This window comes from Haemaphysalis longicornis, unplaced genomic scaffold (genome assembly GCF_048455015.1).
Source record: "Haemaphysalis longicornis isolate Haplotype H1 unplaced genomic scaffold, Haemaphysalis longicornis Haplotype H1 scaffold_4, whole genome shotgun sequence".
NCBI lineage: Eukaryota > Metazoa > Arthropoda > Arachnida > Ixodida > Ixodidae > Haemaphysalis > Haemaphysalis longicornis.
Window position 1 is genome coordinate 224,280,559 of NW_027526361.1, and position 22,675 is coordinate 224,303,233.

Consider the following 22,675-nt stretch of genomic DNA (forward strand, 5'->3'; position numbering starts at 1 on the left):
ACTCATGCAGGCTGCGTACCAGTGCTCGGAGAAAATGAGAAATGAGAAAATCAACAGTCCCGCTTGTTCTTCATCCACATAAATCAAGCAGCCTAAAATATAGAATGCAATTCCCGAATCAAACAGAAAGGCAACCAGATTTCGCTCAAATTCGAAATAAAAAAACTACCCTCTCTTCATTTAAAATATTAGGCCAGAAAATATTTCGAAGCTTAAGGAAAGACGGGGATGAGGGGTGATTTGAACTAAGACACACTTTGTGTGGCTGGGGCCCCATATGTACACCGCGTTATGAACGCGAATTCTCAGTGTAAGGAAAAATGTAACTTTGTAGACATCCTAGCAATATCGCGTAATGATGTTATACTAACACACCTGCAGTGATATCGCATGGATGTCCGCAAGCAGATGATCTTGGGTGAAACATTGTATGGACATCACATGAATGTCCTGAAATGACATTGGATATTGTGACCATTTGTGGATATCCTATGGACTTTCGTGGTTTGCTGGGTTATATATGTTTGTTTTTTTTGGAAAAACTGTCATTTTGAGGGGGGGTGCGACTTATACAAAGGTGCGACTTATTGACCGGAAAATACGGTATTTAAGCCTTCACCGCGCAGCTTTACCATTGTGTGGAAAAGCCAACCCAAAGGGGCATGTCGTGTGGTGAAGCTTGAAAGTTTGCAACCCGTGTGGCAGAGCCAACCTATAATTATTTGTTCTATTATTTGTGTATTTAAAATATTCAAACATTAAGAATTATTTGAAACCAGTCAAACTGTGCAGCAAATGAAATAGAATAGCAAATACTTTTTGTGAAGTTTTCGAAGATTCAAATATTCGTGCTCCTCTAGTAACATTGGTAACATTGCGTAAAATACTGAAGAAGACAGGCCACAGCAGGTAAAAAATATATTCACTACCAGTGGCTGCTACGCTTCTGCATCGATAGGAAAGTGGCATGCAAAATCTGCAAGTGGCATATCATGTTGTTTAGCTTCATAAAAAAATGTAGCTGGGGGTGCTAACAATTAAGCTACCTACACTTAAAGAAAAACACACCTAAAAGAACCCAGAAAGCATTGCATAGATGTAAAGGAGAGGGAGGAGATTTGAGAGAGAGGACCTTTTTAATGAGGGAAAAGCAGTGAGGTCGTCTTGAGGTGGATCCTCTGAACAGCTGCATTGCGAGGGGAAGGGTTAGGGGATGAAAACGTTCAAGCGATGGGGGAAGGGCAAGAGCACATGCATAGTTTGCGTGTCTATTTTTACTGCTGTAAAGCGGGTCCTATGACAGTGGGCTTAGTTTTCAGGGTCCACTCATGTCCACTCATCAAAGCCCTGGAATTAGTCCAGTGTCTCTGAGAAACCGCAAGACAAGTTTTAGCACCTGAAGAGAGAACACATAAAGGGACAGACAACCGATTTTTGTCGATTATATGTTCTCTACCGCAAATGAAAGGGCATCCCTTAATTGTTCGTAATGCTATAGAACTTTTTAAATTGAAATTTTTTGATCTACGAGCCGTATGTGTCCTCCCAAAATCATACTGGCAACCATGACCTACAGTAGCACGGCAACATATTTTTTTCTGCATGCGAGATGAAAAGCGATATTTAAAAACTTGTCCCCAGCTAAAAAAAAAAAGTGTGAACTGCAGGGTTTATTATTCCTTTATGTGTTTTTTTTAATTCACTATTCTATTTTGCACAAAGGCGCCGTCTGTTGGGATGGACGATGGGTAGAATCTGACTTCACATTGTGGAGGTCGGCAGTTCGATTCTCCCTGGGCGCCTCCTGTTTTTTTTTTTGAAGCTGCCGTTGGCGTATTTGGAAACTGAAATCGAATATTTCGGCAGAAGAAATGCCCCTGACTCGGGCAGAATTGTCAAAGCTCCTTCACTGGGTCTGTTTCCTGAACGCTGCCGTTGATTCTGGGCATGGAGGCTCAGTTAGCTACACTGAGAGCAACCCAGTGGCGGCGGGTGGCGTGCCTTAAAAATTTTCAAAATAATGTTAAAAAATACATATACAATTTAAACTTATACAAATACTTGTGTTCAAAGGTTTTCAATAAGTGAATAAACGTTTCAGCAGTCACTGTAGCTGCTAGGTTTGCAGTTCGCATGACCGGGACTTTCATTTGGGATAGAGAACGTATGCTCGACGAAAATCGGTTGTCTGTCCCTTTAACATCTGTCCATGTACACAGTCACCCAGCCAAAAAAAAAACATTGGAGTGCCAATTGGAAATGCCAGAAACACCATTGGACCAATCGGAAATGCAATGGGTTCCAATTGGTCCAGTGATGTGTTCGGCTGGTTTTTCCGATGGATTTTTTTCGGCTGGGTTCAGTCAAAGGGAAGCTTTCAGGAGACTTGTACAACTCAATGTTTATCCAAAGGAAACCACGAGTTCAGAATAGAAACTGAACAAAAGCTGTTCTTGTGAACTAGACAGGTTTCCTGAATTTGGGACCTATATGCGCAGAACTAAATTTACGAAATAAGTTTATATCTACAGAGGACAACAAACTTGTCAGTAACACAGCTTTCATACTTGCAGCCTTATCCTGCCTCGACCAAGTGGGATTTGAAGAAAACTATACTGGCATTGTTAAGTCTAAGCCCACCCTTTTTTTTTTTCCGTTTTTGTAAAACGTTTGTTTCGGCAGTTTTCAGGTGTATACTAGTTGAAGTTGATCTCACAGTTATAGACAAGTGTGCTGTGCACTGTACATATAGTTGTAATACTATTTCTGGTTTTGAAACGCATTTTTAACAAGCTCCATGTATGAATGCTTTTTTGTAATTGACGTTCTATGACGTCCCAAATTGTGGTTCGCCAAAGTGTATATAGCGGTGTTACTGGTTTTCACAGTTTTGAAAACTTTTGTCCTTTTCGCCAGTCTCCCTATGTGGGTATGCTTGGCTTAAAAAACGTGCGCAGGGGATGCTGTGCAATCGTCACGAGGAACGTGCACGTGAGTGCTAGGCATTTTCTTGGTTTTTTTTAACTTCCGGGGGGTCGCTGTGAAACCCGCGTTCTCTTGCGTGCGCTCGGCAATTTCTCCGTAATTTTAATCCTGGACATAAAAAATTACGACTTGCTAATTCAGCTTCGCTGTTAATAAAATCTGCTGACATAGGTCCAACTTGTTGTTAATTGGTGTCTCCTTACGTACTAACGACTCGCAGGTATTGGTCTGGCAATGGCGGCTGCCATACGGGGCTACCGCTGCATCATCGTGCTGCCGGAAAAAATGAGCCGGGAGAAAGTTGACGTGCTCCGGGCACTGGGCGCCGAGATTGTCCGCACGCCCACCAGTGCGCGGTACGACTCGGCAGAGTCGCACATCTCGGTCGCCTTCAGCCTCTGCCGTGAGATCCCAGGCGCCGTCATTCTTGACCAGGTCTGTCCCACTTATTACCTCTGCGCGTGTACTCCGAACTACCCATTACCCTGATTCGAAGCAGAGTCCATTCTTACTCTGTGAGAGGCCTCAAATAAGCATTCGTCTCTTTGCTTTAGCCGGCACGTTGAGTTGTACTTTTAATTTTGTGAATTACTCACTGATAATCGCATCATTGATTCTTCCTTCCTGCTGAGGCTATTCTTAAAACGGCCGGTGAGTTGCCAGTGCAATATAGAACTGTTTGCAGTGCCTAAAATTTGTGGTGAGCTTTTATGAGAACTTGTGTTCTTTGAAGATTGGTCGCCAATTTGTAGAAAGGAGCACGTAAAAGATGGTGCAATGAAGCTCACACCCGGTATGACTCTGGTAGCTGTAAACTAGGCTGTTCATGCATCAAAAGAAGTGATAGTGATAGACTGACACGTCATCACTGGAAAATAACACACTTCATGTTACAGTACGACACATTTAGGCACTGAAACAGTGAACTTTATACAGTGCAATGTGGGTATAGCAGCTGAACTGCGGATAGTAGCAAAAGAGCACTTGAGAGGTGGCAATCGGATCGACGGTTCATCCGGCAGAATGTCTTGCACACTTCACGAGCTTAACGCTGATGACAGTGCCACCGTGGTGGCTCGCCCTGTTCCCTCCTTGTCACCTGCACAATCAGAGTGGACAATTGCCTTGAATGGGTGTACAACAGTTGGCCAGCACCCATTGATTACTAACTGTGAGTGATTGTTTCTTGTCAATTCAGATTTACTGTTTGTTAGGGAGGCAGGTTAGCTTTTCTTATTTTGTACATCGCGCTATTTGCATAACACCGCAGTGTCTCTAGGCCAATGTAATATAAAAGCGAGACCTTGGTCAGCTGTTTCTCAGGTGTGCTGCACGGTTATTTCATGTACGACAAACACCCATAAACAATTTTGTACACGGTCAGCTACCTATACTCCGACCTTCCAGCAACCAAAGCCTTCTAGCTATAAGTTGCCGAGGTCAAAAGACACCTAGTGGGCCTTCTCTGATGCAGAACCATTTACGTTTGTACAGACTGTTCACCTGTTGAGTGCAGCACTCCACAAGGACAATGACCGTATTGGATAAAGTAACGTACAGACTGCTCTCATCGGCAAACATCTGCTAGGACAGAAATGGCACTGCATTATGTCAAAGGCCTGCAGGCCCTACTTCAATTTATGTTCACATCTGAATGAATGTCCCATGAACAGTGGCAAAGCTGTTTGCAGGTTTCAGCTGCCCTACGTACTGCTTTTACTGAATAAATAACGAACCCTGAGCTAGAATTGCTGGTTATCTGCAGTTTATGTGTGACTGCTTAGACACTAGTCTGGGCTGTCATGTGAGGAAAGTGCCGAATGAAGTAACCGTCGTTTCGATCCTTAAAGGGGCCATGCAGACAAAAGACAAGTTTGGTTTATTCGAAAGATTGCCTCGTTAGAATCACACTGACACCACTTTTAACATAAACTTAGCTCATATAAGCTATATAATTAGGAAAAAAGGGAATGGCCCTGCGACCCACTAGCTCATTTCCCGCAACAAAACGTATGATGTCATATGTGCCAGCTCTGCGATTGGCTTAGGGCAGCGAGAGCAAACCGAAATTAGGCAGGGCTTATAAGCGTGCCGAATGATCTGTTTGTGCTTACATTTAGGGCACATTGTGTTTACAGCAGTAAGAATAGTGGGGTAAACAGTGGAAGTTACGAAAGTACACGTACCGATGCATACTGCTGTTGGGTCTGTGCGCACTATGCTGTTTTTGTTGCACAGCACTGTGGCACTTTTGGGTTGTCTCAGACGACACTGGCCGATTGCATAAGCAACGGTGTCTTACATGACGATATTTTTTGAGCGAACACTGTGTTTCACAAAACGAATATTTGCTACCTTAACAAAAACAAGCCAGATACAAATACGGTCATAAACAAAGGCAGGAAGTTGTCCGCTGCAGTATGATGGCGTCACATAGGTTGAGCAATGGTAAACAAGGCTCCCCAGCACATAAGATATCATTGCATTTAGCGGGAGAATGAAAATTTTAACTTAAATTGAATAATTTCGCAGTGAATTAATCATTGTTTGCTTCCGCACACGTGCTGGGGGCACCACAAAACACGAAATCTTTCGAATAAAACAAGCTTGTACCGTATTTACTCGAATCTAGGCCAGCCGCGATTCTAGGCCGACCCCCGAAATTCAGAAGGTCAGAAAATTAAAAAACTTACCTTGAATGTAAGCCGAGTGAAAAAAGGCACTGCACTGAGACTAGAAAATGCACTTTATTAAGTTTGCGGTGCTTGTTGTAGAATGTTCCATGCTCACTCGTCGTCGTCGTCGACATCGGTGCCCTCATTGTTGCTGTCCTCTTTGTAACTGTCCTCTTCCCACAGCGCTCTGTCCTCACTTCCGTCCAACGCGTTCAAAATGCTGCACTTACAGAAGGCCTGCACAATTACCTCGGCCGGAATTTCGGCCCATGCCGCGGCGACCCAGCTCACCAGTTGGCTGAGTGAAGCGCGCTTGATGCGCCGGTCAGTGTGAGTTGGTGATTTTGCAGCATCAGCCAGTCGTTGTAATGCTTCCGCAGCCTGTGCTTGAATGGCTTGTTGATGGCCACGTCGAGCGGTTGTAGCTAGCTTGTCATACCGCCGGGTATTACCGCAATGTCCGTACCGCCCCCCAAAAACACTGACTTAACGGCATCTGTCAAATGGCTGCGGTAGGAGTCCAGAACCAGGAGCCTTTAAACAGCAGAGCACCAGCCCGTCGCTGCCAAACAGTCTTGACCCAATCTTCAACGAGGGAACCACTCATCCAACCATTCTCGTGGGCTCGCACAATGACGTTCTTAGGGAAAACTTTCCCTGCTGGAAGAATCTTCCTCTTAAAAATAATGTACGGCGGCAGCTTTTGCCCATCGGCCGTGCAACACAACATCACTGTGGCGCGCTGCTTCTCGTAGCCTGCAGCTTTGACCTTGACTTCTTTCGCGCCCTTGTCATTCACGGTGTAGGCCACAGGCATGTCGAAATACACCGACGTCTGGTCAGCGTTACCGATCTGGCCCAGTCGGTACTCCTTTTCCACCCTCTTCTTGGTGACAAAGCGCTGGAATGCGACCAGCTTCTCCTCGAAGTCAGAGGGCAGCTTTTGCCGCACAGACGTCTGCCGTCGCAGGCTGAACCTGAACCGCTTTATAAAGCGAGTGACTTAGCCCCTGCTGGCCTTAAACTGAGTCTGTGCGATGCCTCATACGTTTGCGATCTCCCTCACCTTCACCTGTATCATGACCATCGTCACATGCATTCCACCCTCTCTTTGCTGCCGGATAAAGTCAGTGACTTCCTTTTCCACCGCATGATGTCGACCGTTCTTGGGTCCTGTGAAGGCCATTCACTTGGCCGCACAGCTAAAAAGTTCGTTCCCCTGCTTCCGCCATCGGCGCACGTTCTTCTCATCGATGCCGAATTCGTGCTGTGCTTGAAGGTTTTAAGTTTTTTCGGCCTCCAAGAGTACCTTTCGCTTCAAAGCCGCGGTGTAGTGGCACCGCTTGGTGGACGCCATTGTGCCGCGAACACGGGCGCTTCTCGAGGTCACGCAGCGATGAACACAATCAAGCACTGAACGCTCGGAGCAGAGTTCGCATTCAAACAAGCAAAATGGCGCCTGCAAAGCTGAAAGCTTATGGCCGCGAGATGGCGTTGAGTGGCTAGCGGTGACAGGAAAGCCTCATCCTCGAATCTAAGCTGACCCCCGACTTTCGTAAACGACTTTATAAAAAAAAAAGTGTTGGCCTAGATTCGAGTAAATACGGTATTTTGTCTGCATGGCTCCTTTAACACCACTGCTCGCATTGGCTGTGCAGTACCGGAACCCGGGCAACCCCTTGGCCCACTACGACACAACAGCCGAGGAAATCCTGGACCAATGCGGCGGTAGCTTGGACATGGTGGTCCTGGGGGCCGGTACGGGCGGCACCGCCTCCGGTGTGGCAAGGAAACTCAAGGAGCGCCTACCACACGTCCAGGTGAGAAATAGTGCGTGGAAGGTTGCACGTGCGAGGCATGAACCTAGTAGTAGTAGTAGAAAACTTTATTATAAAGTCAGACTATTTAGCCCTCAGAGGGTGGTGCCCTTAGTCCAGGGCCCCATTTGCTGCTGCGATCCGTCTAGCCCGGTCGATCAGTCCGCGCTGGTTGTCCAAGGCTGAGCTGGAAAGAGCGGCTTCCCATCCGGAGGGGGAGGGGCTGGGTATAGGCAATTGGGTCGGGGGTTTGGGGCATTCCCATGTGGAGTGGTACAGGTTCGGGTGTCCTCCGCAGGGTGGGCATCTGTCTGGGTACATGGTAGGATAGAATTTGTGCCAGAGCGAGAGGCTAGGAAATGTGTTAGTTTGTAGCTGGCACCATGCAGCGGCTTCCTCACGGGTGAGTTGCGCGTGTGGCGGAGGAAGTGTCCTACGGGAGAGTATGTAGTGTTGTAGTATATGTGTGCATGTGAGTGGGATACTTTCTGTCTTGTCTGGTTTGGGTTGGTCTTCCGCTGGCGCCCGGAGAGTGAGGCCTCGGGCTACCACATGAACGCGTTCATTGCCAGGGAAACACGCATGCCCAGGTGTCCAGATTAGACGGACTGGTGGAATCAGTCGGTTTCGCTGCAGGATGTGATTGGCGGTCGGGGTGATACATCCTTGCGCATAATTTCGGTATGCCTCTTGTGAGTCGGATATAATATTTATGGGGTTACCTGAACGGCGAGTGCTGATAGTAAGTGCTATTGCACACTCTTCCGCTTCCTTGCTGTTCCCGGAGCGTATGGTGGCTGACGTTATCGGCTCATCCCTCCTGTCGGCTACCGCTGCCACCTTGGCATTTATGGCTGGATAGTCTGCTGCATCCGTATAGAGGGTGTCGGGGTTACTGCCGTATATGCGATGCAAGGCCTTAGCCCTCGCGGCACGCCTTCCGGCATGATGTTCTGGATGCATATTTCTGGCTTTGGGCGATACTGTTATTCTTGCTCTAACTTCCGGGGATATTTGTTAGAGCTCGCGAGGGGCAAGTTCAGACGTCGAATACCCTGGAAATTACTATGTGGTGAAACTCATTATCTGGAATGCAGTGAGTGAACATTAGTAGCTTGCGTGGCTGCATCACCAACTTCCTGTCCATTTTTTAAGTGCAGAGCACTTTAGTGGCTCGCCTCGTCGTCGTAGCTCGCCCCAAGGCGTACTGTCGTCACGGTGTCCCACACAAGCTTCAAAAAACAAGTGATTTAAATAGTCATAACCGCTAGAAACTCGTGAACCGCCGGCGCTTGTCATAGATCTCCCCATTGCCTAACGCAAAGAAAACTGCAGGTACGATTGAGGCAAAATGCATGTAAATAATCGGCAGCCCCCACGTTCATTTACTTAGGAACGCTCGTTTGTTTGGTTTCTACTACAGTAAAGCCCGCCTATATCGAACAGCGTGAGGATTGTAAAATAGTTCGATATAGGAAAAATTCGATATAGAATGTGAAGCAAAAAAAATCTTACATGAGAGCAATCCTGCCGACGGAGTCACGAGCAAACGCTGAGCTCTTACCACCCTGCAGTTCACTATTGATACAACACTTTCTTGGAAAGAAAACAATCATTTATTGGGGCGGAAGAAATGCCTGAGTGTAATCTGCATCTTGGAGCGCAACGCGTTGCTGGTGACCGCTTGCTCCACGGTATCTAAACAGTCGACAAGCACAAGCATAGAGCCCTCGCCTGTGCTCGGAAGCGGTACGGAGTCCTCAGTGTCTTCTACAGAGCGGGGACAAGTATGGATACAAGCAATACAAGCGAATAACGGCGAACCCAGCGAACCGGGCATGTGCAGGCAGCGAGTGGCGTGGACTTGAAGTTCGGTGACACTTCAGCCCGCAGCGCCCAATGTGGCGCTTTCGGCGCCAACGGCATGCATGCGTGGAGCTGGTCCACTCTTCCACGGCCGCTTTGGACGCGCTCCAGCTCGCGCGGGAGTCGCAAGCGACACGCGTGCCACTGCCGCGCGCCGATGTAAAGCAGGAACGCCTGCCGCATGCCTAAGGAGAGCGAAAATCCGGCGCACGGGAATTCGATATATCCATTGTGAGCAAAATCACGTTCGATATAGAAAGTTTAGCATGCATGTAATAAATTTTATCGGAATTGTACAAGTGTTCGATATAAGCAATAATTCGATATATGCGTGTTTGATATAAGCGGGCTTTACTGTATAGTAAGTGGAAAAAAAGTGGCAGGGCACGAAAAAAAATGCCGCGCTCCAAACTGAGCAGTAAGGCGCCAGCAGTGTGGAATGAAAAGCAAACAGAAGAAAAACGAAACTCCTGCTCGCGCTCTTTCCGGCAGGGGGCGTGCGAGCACTGCAAAGGCGGGAAATTTGAATTGCATTGGACAAAACTCTGTTCCATTCATCGAGAGAGGAGTGAGACAGGGCAATGAAGAGTGTGATGGGTAGTAGCAGTGAGCGGATAACGGCGCCTCAGCCCATTGTGGCGAATAACTGCTCTGCATTTCCGACAGCTTTCACGTTGAGTGGAACGGCTTTAATTTTTTTTGTCATTGAAGTTTTGTTAGACAACATTCCATCCTTCAGAGTAGCCAGTTATAGCTTGCAACTCTTAATTAGCCTGCTGGTCATAGGTAAGGTCCATTTTCGTCACTTTAAAAAAGTCACAATGGCTGCACCATGTCCCCATGGCAGCAGACTCCAATTGCTCATTTCAACACATGCTGAATGTTGACTGTCAAGTCGGCCGCTCTCCATACCTGGTAAAAATGCATTATGCCCCACAGCTGTACAGCTAGGGATTGCAGAAAACAGTTTTGGTAACGGCGAAACAAAGCCTGTCCCTTATCCTGGATTCTTGAAGCTGCGTCGGGTTCCTGTCGAGAAAATGGCTGTGGTATCTAGATCAATTTCAAAGTCAATGCATTAGATCCTCCCTTTGTTGCCCATGTCACATGACTGCAAGGGAAGAGGCAGACAATTTAAGTGAAGAAGGAAGGAGTGCGAGCACCCACCTGTAGCAGATAGTGCACCAATGTTTAGGTAATTACCCGGTGATTCATATCAATACCAAGTCAACTGTGTACATAAGAGAGAGCTATCCACGATGCATAACGTGATCTCAGACGGCTGCATCTTGCTGTTGCCCAGGCTGTAGGAGGTTGTCCGCAGTTTGATGTGTGACTTTTACATGTAGAATTTGGCCCGTGTTGCTTAAAATCAGATTGCAGCTCCATCTAGTTTCAATGCACCAACATAATAAAACACGGTGACAAGGGGAGGGGAGGGGAATTAATCAGATAATGGCCATCGACTGGAGCTAACAATTTTATTCACTTGGTCATTTAGTCAGCAAATATCATATTTGCGTAATTATAACAAACGCCCCATTGTAACGTGCAGGGGATTTCACTCGTGAAAATTCAAAAAAATATTTTGATGCCAACTGTACCGCGCAGATATAAATGAAATGACACCGCATACCTGGCAGAAGAAATTTTATTTGAAGCACGCAACTGTGGCAGCCAAAATTCCTTGCGCTTCATTGACCTGCTTATCAAGCTCCAGCTGGCTTAAAAGTCAGAATGTGGAACATTGAAAATGTCTATTTGAAGCAATTTGACCTTCATAATTTTGGACGTTATGGGCCGTTGGTTCGTTCGTCTGTCCTCCACAATCTCCACCTGGGAGTCTTTCGACCGCCCGTACTTGGGCTGGCGAATACTTTCCTTGAAGCCTTGCATGAAAATCTGACGCTCCCTTGTGCACGCCAATCGCACACAGGTCTCCAGGGGGCCCAGTGTGCGGGTTGCAATTTGGTTCCCCTTGCTCTTGGCAAATAAATATAAATTTACCCTCATTTCCTGAAGAAAGTTGAGAGAAGCACGAAAGCTAAAAGTGCACCCAACCTTCGCTGAAAGTGCATCTAATCGATCATCAAACATTCAAAGACCCAAATCGCAAACGAAGAACAAGCCCGTGTGACGATACCGATATGTGGTTTATGAGATAAAGGTGTACTATTGTACTCTTTCTTCATGTTTGATGCGTGTGCAGTAAAAGCTCATTAATTTGAACTCAGTTAATTTTAACTTACAGTTAATTCGAACTGACGCCCTGATCCCTGCACAGCCCTGCATATTTCTATGGGGGAAAACTCCCACCAATTTGAACTCGTCGGCATTCAAAACAGTTAATTGGAACTGGGATCCCCTGGTTTCAATCGCTCCTCGCAAAAGAGGTCAAGCAAGAGTGATTACAAGGTGTTGCAAATCCAAACCAAACCGAGCAGTCTCGCCACACTGCCCATGCAGTGTGGCACGATGTCCATTCATTCTGGCACCCTCCCAATAATTCGAACTCCACTGAATTTGCACAATTTTATGCTCCCCTTTGAGTTTGAATTAAGGAGCTTTCACTGCATTGTCTCATCTACCCAGGTGAAAATACCTGTTTTTTTAGCTGGATTATTGAACCAGAAATTTCCACTAACTAGAAATATTCTAGCTAGAAATTGGCAGAATTTCTAGCTTGAAATTCAGTTTCTAGTTCATTTATAGCTGGATTGAAATTTACTTCCAGCTAGCATTTGTCAGTCCAGCCGGAAGAAAAAATACCCTGAAAGCTGGAAATAAGTGTCTCTAGCTAGACTAAGAATTTTTCTAGTTAGAAGCTGTCGACTCCAGCTGGAATCTAATAATCTATTTAGAAATGAAGCCGGAAATTATGATTTCTTGCTGGAAGTGCTCTTTCTATTTTCACAGGGGATAGAACCACTCCTTTTTCGTGATTTCAAGTAACCGTTTTGACACAATAGAAGCCCGGTATCACGCATGCACCATGTGTCTAGAGATCTTGTCAGAGCTTTTCGGTCGACCAACTGGCCTATGTGGAAATGCGTTAGTTTTTTGATGAGAGGCCATCGGTCCCACCCACTAAGGTGCGTTGACTTTAAAAAGCCTCGTGCTTGCATTGGGCTTCAGAGTAGCACAGTTTTGGAACCGTAACAACTGACACGACGTGGAAATAGCATCAGGGGCAATAACTTGTGCAACACCTGGCGAAAGCTAAAGGTGCACCGTAATTTACTTACGCAATGTTGGCAGGGTGCTTTAGATTGGATTGAGTTGGATTTCGGGAAGAGTTGGCGTCTGTGGTGACGCAGCTAGCCACTTTGCAGTCAATTTTGCTTTTTGAGCCCGATTCTAACGCACACACAAATTTGACCGCTACTTTCAGTGAAGAAAGGTGCACATTAGGACCATGAAAATGTGATAGTTTAAATGTATAACATCATGCTGAAATCGACTGAGCCTTTTTTCTCTGGAAGTGTATTCTTGAATAGTCTTTTTTTGGTTTGAGGAAAATCAAAATGAGTCCTGTTGTGTTAGGTTTTTCTTCTCCATGTACAGACACCTTTACCATAGCACAAGTATACCATACCAAAGCACAAACATACTTTTGTTGCAGATTGTTGGCGTAGATCCGCACGGCTCAGAGCTGGCTGTGGACGCGGAACCCAATGACCCGTCGGTCACGATGTACGAGGTTGAAGGCATCGGCTATGACTTCGTGCCCACAGTACTCGACCGAAGTGTAAGATCACTCTCTTCTCCTTTGAGAGCATGTACTTCTCTTGATGAGTATCCATGACGGAGAGGAATATAGAGAATACGCGCCTGCATTGCAAAAAGCAACGGGGTGTCTGAACTTGGGTGTTTGGAATGGGGGCTTGAAATGTTGGTTGGCCACTGGCGCCACAAAGTTTAATGATCTGTAAAATTGCTTCCGAGGGTTTCATCAAAAAACCCTCTTGCTATATTGGACTCCCAACTGGTCATACAGTGTAGACCGCTTATAACGTATGTCGCGGGAGCAGCAAAAATCCGCATTATAAGCGGTACCGCACTATAACCAAAACACGCGCGAATTCAACCCCATCGCCACCTATCTCTCAAGTCAACCCATATTTATCATCACTCAAACGCACAGCACTTAAAAACGAAGGCACGGTCTATATTTCGTATAATTTTTAACATCAGCCGCTGCTGCAGGGCAAAAGCGCAGTCTCACAAACGGCGAGCGCGGCTTTAACTTCCGTTGTGTTTGTTTTGAAAGACCATGGCTGCGTTTTTAGCGTTTATGAACAGATGCCGCAAAACGTGATAAGAACGCCAGCGGTTTTTTTTTTTTTTTTTTGCCCCACCTTGTGTTCACGATGCTGAAGGCGGCTGCTTATCAGCGCAACGTACTGGTGGTGGAAATCTTCGGCTTCGCGCGGCCGGAATGTTCGGAAAGGGAAAGAGCGGTGGCTTATCTGCAACAACGTTCTAAAGCGTGAACCGCGTGGTAGATTTGGTATCGCGAAAACGTGCAGTGCACGCCAGCGCGGATACAACTGGCGTGGTGTGGGCGGCACGGTAAGAGGCGGCAACATGGCGTCGGCACTGGCCGTGAAGCGGTGCAGGCAGTTCCAGTAAGTTCCAGCGACCGCTTCTAACCGCTCACTGAAATGCCGCACGGGGCTAAAGAGAAGATGCTCATGCAAGAAAAGAGCTAATAATGTGGGCGAAAAGTCGAATATAAACTGCCATCCACGCTGCTTGTGAAAGCGCCCATCAAAAAATAACGCGGTGGTAAGCCTAAACATCTCTGGCGCGGCTTGCCGGCTCGGAGCGCTTCGAATCTCCCGCCATAGGTACGCGTCTCCACATTGGTGCAAGTCGTCAGGCTCCTCCCACTGCCACGCGAAGAAGCCACCGCGAGTGCGGAATCGTCGATACGAACACGAAAAAAAAAAAAAAAACTGACGCGCAACGCCGATGTGCACGATTCGTGCGCGAAAACGGGCCATGCGGTGCACGACTAATAAAATCAACTTGCCGCGCGCGGTGGGGAGTCTGTCGCTATCTTCCGAGGTGCATCAAGCAAGGTCAGTTGTGGTTATCAGGTACGCGCGAACTAAAGGGTGCCTGTTTTTTTTTCTTTGGGTGTCTGCGTTAGAGGAGGGCAAGGGGTGCACGCTGCGTCAGATGGCCGATTTCATCCTTTCTTTTTTCTTTTGCTACCCTAAAACGATGCCTCAGCTGCGCCGGTCGATCAGCAGACCCGCCGAAAACCCGCACTATAAACGGTATTGTGCTTCGGCCAACCGCATCTTAAGCGGTATGCTTATGCATTGAGTTCTATGGGAGGCAAACCGGTGGTCGCAAAAACCCGCGTTATATCCGGTCCCGCACTATAAGCGGTTACGTTATAAATGGTCTACACTGTAGTATTAAAAAGTATGAAGAGCACAGTTTCTAACATTTTTCTGCACATTGCTCCAAACAATTGCTAGTTATCTGTAATATCTTGAGAACTAATTGACTGACAAAGTAAATAATTGCATATTTGAAATGAGGGCGACAATGCAGCAAGACTGAGAAGCTTCATTGAGTTTACTCAAGGATTGGAAGGCAAATTTCAGGACCCATGTACTGCCCTTAATGTTTTGTATTGTCTTTATGCAAGACCATATTTGTGCACGCAGTGATGTCAAATGCTACCTGGCAGGTCAGATGAGAGACGCTCAACACGCGTAGCGCAATAATGCAGATGTACGTTTCATGTGCACGTTTCATCTGCTCATTAATTTAGGTGTGCACAATTGAAATTTGGTACTGTTAATGCTTGTGGAATACTGTACACAAAGGGCAGTATTCTTCAATTCAATTTTTACCAATTACACTGACTTCCTGCTTGGCTCTCTTACAAATACTACACCATCTCCCGAAAATAGTCCGGCAGTTTCAAACGCATGATACCGACAGAAGGTTTGATTAAACTTAACGAGCTACATTGGGCCCTTTGTGCTTCAGCTTGTGGACAAGTGGTACAAGTGCAACGACAAGGACTCGTTCCTCATGGCCCGCAAGCTGATTCGACAGGAAGGGCTGCTGTGCGGTGAGTTCTTGTGTTTATGGGTGTTTTGTACGTGCATGCGAATGACTGAGATGCTTTGCTTGTGACCGTAATGCACATGTCATAAATGTGCACACATGTGTGGCTGGAAGTTTCTACCTGCACACGCTTGTTGTAATGTAATACTTGACTTAGTCCTTGTTACATTTATAGGCATGAGTCAAATGAAAGTGTCCTTTTTGGTGTTGTCCTGCTGGGAGCATGCCTGTCTTAACGACACTCACTGCAAGAAATACCAAAAAACAAGGCAAATGATGACAAAAATGGCAAGAAAAAGTTTTCGGAGGCAAGCAAGATTTCAGTGCCTTTTAATGTTCTCAGGTAGTGTAAATTGTTCAACGGCACTATGCTACACAGTGTCACTCATACCGTGGTAGCGCTGTGTAAACTCCAATTGGAATTGTTTTGGTTGCTGCTACGAAAGAAAAAGCTACAGACAGAACAGATAAAAACAGAGATGGGCCGCTGATGGGTGAGGCGATTGTGCATGCATACAGAAGAGCAGTTGAGAAGCAGCTGAGATCTAAATTGTTGCTTGATTTCTTGCCTGTATCAAGAGCATGCAGCGAGAAAAACCAATTTGTTTGTGTGCTAGTAAAATCCGGACTTAACTAGCAGAAGGGTCTCTCGCAAAACAAAGGGATTGGCTGTGCTCACCAGTTTGATATTCTGGCAACATTGCAACTGAACACTTTTAAAGTACTCTAAAATATGTGTGCATCTGCTTATACCGAAAATATTAAAATAAATTCGCATGCTATTTGCAAAACCAAACCAGTGCTTTGTCTGTGGGCTTTTTTCTGTACTCTCCAGGCTGTTTAACTTTTATAATTACAGAAACCAAAGTGCAATGGAGAGCTTAAGCTTTCCATGCGCTGTTCAATTCTTCACTGCATTGCCCTCTTTTCATTAAAACTTTGCACCTGCAAGCGTCATTTTTTTATATACCGTGTTTACACGATTGTAAGTCGACTCAAATGTAGGTCAACCCCCCCCCCCCCCCCCCCAAAATTGCATCTCTCTCGAAAAAAAAAAGTGAGTGCAGAAAGCAGCCCATTTGAACGTTGCTGTGAATGAGCACTGAGAGAGTTCTTTAGGCCCAGGGCACTCATGGCAGATGGGAAGATTCAGCACAACACAGAAGTGACACAAGCGCGTGGTAACGCGGCCACCTAGAAAATCGCATCACAAAGAGGAGCTCTTCCTTCAACCACTTCAACTATCAACACCCCCCATACGGCGGCTCTTCCATCGATGATCAATGCTCCCACAAGAGCTGTACGCTCGGGGTGCGTGCAGTAGATGTTAAAAAAGAACAGCTTTTGTATAAGCACGCGGAATAACCATGCACTGTGGGTTGAGCGGGAACCTTTATTCCCAATCACGAGAACACATTCGCTGCGAGATGACAAACATCGAAGCTACCGGCAGCGGCCACTGCCGCGCGATATCAAAACAAACAACAAGGCGGCTGACAGAAGCGGCCGCTCGCGATGTCCTTTGATTTACGAGTACGGTACTCGCATTCAAGAAGCGTTTTGTTCGTCTCTAATAAACAAACTGAGTATTACCAAATCCCTTGAATCAATGCACGGTGCTGACATAGGCACAATCATATCACGTTTAGTACACTTACGAACAAGCTGGTGGAAGGTTAGCCGCTCTTGGTAGGGTGGACAAAGGGCGCAGATCGAGAACGCGAACTTTCAAGTCTGCATCACCTTTATTGCAATGTACATACTTATCAACGTTTGTTGATAGCTATCAACCACATGCTCATTGACAGCGAGACAAGCAACAAAAAAAAAAGATGGCGGTGCGTCCAATTGGCGTCGGTGGCGATGGTGCCTCTGCGGTTTGGATGGGCTCTATGGGCTGCCTGGTTGGCACATGACAAATAATATTATGCCAATAACCGCTATATACGTCAAGGTAAGGGGGTGATTTTCCGGCAAATTTTTGGTAAAAAATCTCGACCTATATTCCGGCTTATATGGTATGTCATGGTAAACGCTACGCTTCGACCGTAACCATAGAAACGAGGGTGTTACGCTTTCCCCAGCTTGTAGCACCCCTGATTTGTCATTTCTCTTGCCGTTACAAGAGGCGCAAAGTTTGATTTCGATTCTAAGTTGACCCCCCAACGTATGATTGTCAAACTTGAAAAAAAAGGGTCGAAATACAGTCGTGTAAATACGGAATAACCTTTATGTGGAGTAGTACGACCTTAGGAACATTTAGCTGTCTCTGCAGCTTTTATTTCTCAGCCTGTAGTTGGTTTAAGGCCCAAGTGATCGCCTGAGAAATTTTTTTTCCCTGGGTCTCTGGCGCACTCCGAAAGGACACCTGCATCTTTGTGAGTCTTCCTTCTACGTTCGAATGCAGGTGGAAGCAGTGGCTCTGCGATGAGCGTAGCTGTCGAAGCAGCCAAGTCGCTGAAGGCGGGGCAGAAGTGCGTGGTGATCTTGCCAGACGGGGTCCGCAACTATATGACCAAGTTCCTCTCGGACAGCTGGATGGCTGAGCGTGGATTCATCTCGCTCTACTCCGAAATGAGCACCAAGCACTGGTGAGCTCCACGTACTAGTACGCTACAAACAGCGAACCGACAGCTCTGCTTGTGTTACTCGCACGCATTTATTTGTGTGTAAAAGTATTATAGGATGCTGAATTGTACAGCTAGTAAAGCTGCCTTTTGCTCGGTTTTGATCAAACTTGCATGCGCCTATCGGGTCACGTTGACAAAGAATTGTGCGCACTCACTCTGGAGCTAATGTCAAATGCCCCACAGCTCCCAGGCTAATATACATACCTTGAAAGAAATTATGTGTAAATTGGCGATTAAGACAAGCCTGTCACTACACCAAGTTGCATTTTTTGGCATAACTAGTTACTTGACTGTGAAGTTGTAAACGTTACACTATTCCCGTCTGCTGTCAATACATAGCGGTCTACGGAGGGAGTATAGTTAAGAAAGTGGCTGGAACAAATTATATGATAGTTAATTCATTATTAGTTTTAAGAACAATATGTGTATACGGCCAACCTGGTTGTATCGAACTCGAAAAAAACAGCTATCAGTTCGATGTAGCGGATAATTTGATATAAGCAAGCTAAGGAATCGGATGTCACAAGAGCACATAGCATTTATAAAGCCACTTTATGGGTGAAACTGCCTTACTTTCACACGAAATAGACCTGTATCTGCTGCTTGAACAACCTCGCTGCCCGAGACAGTGCGCGCTTCTCCACATTGTGTGACTAGTCGGAGCAGCTGAGGCCGCATCCTTTCACAGTTGCAATGAAGTGCCAGACAAGTACGTGTACACCAAACACTTCAAAGGTTGTGGGCAAAGGATTGTCATTGCTTCCCTTGTTGCACCCGCCTTCACTTGCGCTGAGTACATGTCCGCAATGTAGTCTTCCAAACCAGGGCCGTACCCAGAGGGGGGGTTTGGGGGTTCGAACCCCTCCCGAAATCTTTTCCAGGCAGCATGTAAACAATACTTACTGTTGCTTTGAGCAAAACTACCCCCTTCCCAAAATTCATAACCCCCCCCCCCCCCCCCCCCCCCCCCCCCCCCCTTGAAAAAAATTTCTGGGTACGGCCCTGTTCCAAACTCTCCCGTGGTCGAGACACCATCATCCACACCCACAAACTCGCCAACCATTGATCCGGCAACGACGTCTGGAAAATCCAATCGCTCGCTCCACACTTCGCAAAACCAGCAGTGGCTTCGTTGCACTTCTCACGATTTTCAAGGTTGTCACCGGCCCGGCCCGCACAATCCCGCAGATTTGATGCAATTTCACGTGGTTTGTTCTGTGACATCTGCCCAGCACCTACTTCAAAAAGCTGTTCTCATTAATCTCGCGCATCGCGGGGACATCCAACTTCCCACCAAGTTCAACTCGATTTACGATTGCCAGCTTCATGCGAAAGGCAAATTCTGCCACTTTGCTCTATCTATAGCCACTAAATAAGCCTTTATTTAGTGACACTAGCACTAGCCTCCATAGCTACCCTTCGGAAGAAAGCCCACAAAGCGTGAATGCAGTGTGAATGCTGCAAACGCAGCAAACAAACAAACAAACAAACAAAAAAACATGGCTAGCGAGAGCCAGGATCATTCTTCGCAAGGGGGAGTGTCGCCGGCTCGCCCTACATGGCACGGTGGTGCAGTCATGGTTGTGACAGGGAGAGCGAAGGGAAGGAGGAGCAAGAGCCAACCGCTGTTCATTAGCGGCCAGGCTAAACCACTCTTTGGGGGAATAAAATACGGCACCTTGTGGTGAGAAAATTTGCAGGCTGATAGGAAAATGGCCGTGGATGCCAAAAATGCCGTTTTTCGGAAAGCGGTTTTTTTTACCCTTTTTCGGCCCGAGAGACCCGTCTGCCCACCGCTAGCTGACAGTGAAGTTCTAAACGTCACAGAATTTCTTTCCGCTTTCAATACGTGGGCACCTGCAGGAGGGAATGTGGTTGCATAAAATGGTTGTTTTGTCTATTAATTTATTTATGATACTTTCCCAACAAATATTATATCGTGGTCCCTGAGATGACCCTATCAATACTGAGCTTCATTTGCTTGTCATGATTACTAAGTTCGCAATACTTTCATACCTTTCTTCGGAATTCTGGCCAGTCACCTCTGTGTCATGTGCTGGACAGCTTCACTGATCATCCACATCCAAACAGTGGAATGACTCATGGTATTTTATAATTACTTCAACTTTTATTTACATGTTATAATTAGGTAGTTCATAGTGAAGTTATCAAGTTTGTGGAATTTCATCTTCTGTCAGTGCATGAGCATCTCCTGGAGGGGAAGGATAAAACTTCAGTCATTCCAAGTATCGTGGAGTAACCATGGAACCATACTCACTACCATGACCAAATGATGAGGAAAATAAAAAGGAACCGCTCTTGAACATTGCCACGTTTTATCCCTTTTTTCCGGCACACTTGTCACACTTCCATCTGTTCTGCACTGAGTGCACTTACATTCAACAGTTTTTTTTTGGGACTTAACATGCTGTACAGTTAGGCAGGTGATGTTATGTCACGTTTACATGGTTGCCATGAGCAAATCCTGTTGCCTTGCCATAGCACGCATGTTTTAAGTGCAGAGCACTTTAGGGGCTCGCCTTGTCATCGTAGCTTGCTCACTGGACCCAAGTGGAGCCACATGCTGTTCTGTCGTAGCAGCTGTCGTCACGGCGTAACCCAGAGGCTTCGAGAGCCAAGCTGTTTATATAGTCATAAACGTCTGAAACTCCTGAACCGCTGGCGCTTGTCATACATCACCCCATTGTTTAGCGCAAAGAAAACTGCAGGTAAATTTGAGGCAAAATATACATAATTAATCGGCAGCGCCCACGCTCATTTAGTTATGAACGCTCGTTGGGTTGGTCTTTACGATAGTGAGTGAAAAAAAAAAATGGCAGTGCAGCACCGGCACGTGTGGGAGGAAAAGTAAGCACAAAAAGAACAGAAGTCCTGCTGGCGCAGTTTCAGATAGGGTGGGAAATTTGACTTTAATTAGGTGGTAGCAGTGATCGGATAACAGTGCTACAGCCCATTATGGTGAATCTCTCCTCTGCACTTCAGACAGCTTTCAAATTGAGTGGAACGGCTTTAATTTTTTTGCTGTGGTGTGCAAACCAAAGATAAGTCGAAGTCTTCACGAAGGCACCGCAAATTTGTGTAACAGCTTCGTGTTTTGTTTGTCGCTGTGTTTAGAAGTTTACATCAACACGACTGATGGCTTCCTCGATTGCGCACAGGTGGTGGAACCAAACTGTGCGAGCTCTGCGACTGCGAATTCCCCTCACCGTGACACCTACCGTGACCTGCCAGGACGCCGTGGAGCTGATGAGTGCGGAGGGCATTGACCAGTTACCCGTGGTCGATGAAAGCGGGTGAGTCTCATGTTGCTGCGTGCTATGATAGAAACGACGAGTAATCGACGAGCTGGGAGAAATATTTATATGTTGCATTTGCAGGGAAGGGGCAGTGTAGGTGAAGGGAACTTTGGAAAAAGTGGATTGCAGAAACGTACTTCAAAACTTGCTTCCGAAACTTGCTACATTCCTGATGCTTTTGTTGGCCAATAATGCAGACCTATAGTGTACCGTCCCAACGTCGTACTAATGATTGGGTGCATTTGGGTGGCTTTGGTTTATAATGACTCTGTCCTCAGGTGGGGTTGAAGCATCTTTACTCGGTGGGAGTTTTGGATGGAACTTTTGAAGCGGTGGCCCCATGGTGGCCATCATTTTGCCTGGATGGGACATTAATTACTGCAATCACTCGATCCAGACATAAGGCCAGCCACGGATGTTATGTTTAGAAAAGTAGGGTTTATTTCTAGTGGCATCAACTGCATTCATGTTTCAAATATCCGGCAATATCAGACGATATTGGGTCTTCGCAAAAATGAAGGGCTCAGGCTCATGATGGGTGCAGAGCAAGAATATCGCAAGGTGGAGTACATTTTGGAAAACAAAAGTGGCATTCACCGGAGACTCAGTCATAGGTAAAGCGGGAAAGCTGCACAGCTTACATTGGGGGCTTCCCCCAAGATGGTAGATTGACACATCCCCGCATTTAGACTGTTTGAGTAATACATACCCCTGGCACGCGAGAACTGTGATGAGGTTAGAGTGAATGACATTAGCTGCTGCTCTAAATCGTGGTAGCCCGACTAGTGAGCTTCTTGCATGAGCTGCCTCTGTTTCGAGATCGAGAAGCCGGAAGCGAACTTAAAGCTGTTTAATCCATGACAAGAAGAAGAGCATAACAAGGTTAGAGCAAACAGGTTGGCAACAAATACACATTTCAATGTGAGTACTCACATGACAGCTAGCATAACAGCTTTCGAGAACTACTCAGCGTGCACTGTTAGCAATCAAACAGGTTTGCTCAAGGCCCATAAAAGCAGACAATTAAAGGCCACACTGGTCGCACGGTACTACAGCGGCTAACCTTCAAGATAGCAAAGAGATAAAAAAGAGAGGTACAGCTTGCGCACTGGTGGCTCCAGGCTTCTGGTGATGTGATGACCTTGAAAGATGATCTTGAAATTACCTTGAAAGATGAGTAGTAGATCTTTTATTATAAAATAGGGTAACACTTGCTTTGGTAAAGTTAGTTGAATCCCCGAATTTTTGTCAGCACATTTTGACCACTGTCTGCTGCTGTAGTGTCTTGTTTA

General features: G+C 46.3%; 1 protein-coding gene across 2 annotated transcripts in view; it reads left to right on the forward strand.

Annotated features, from left to right (window-relative positions):
• The window catches only part of Cbs (Cystathionine beta-synthase), a 155,448-nt gene that overhangs the window by 120,782 nt on the left and 11,991 nt on the right, over nt 1–22,675 (forward strand). For both annotated transcript variants that reach the window (XM_077708094.1, XM_077708095.1), the window contains exons 5-10: nt 3,206–3,420; nt 7,319–7,480; nt 12,966–13,091; nt 15,356–15,440; nt 17,844–18,027; nt 21,246–21,380. In XM_077708094.1, coding sequence (XP_077564220.1) covers nt 3,206–3,420; nt 7,319–7,480; nt 12,966–13,091; nt 15,356–15,440; nt 17,844–18,027; nt 21,246–21,380 — 907 coding nt within the window. The remainder of the gene's footprint in view (nt 1–3,205; nt 3,421–7,318; nt 7,481–12,965; nt 13,092–15,355; nt 15,441–17,843; nt 18,028–21,245; nt 21,381–22,675) is intronic.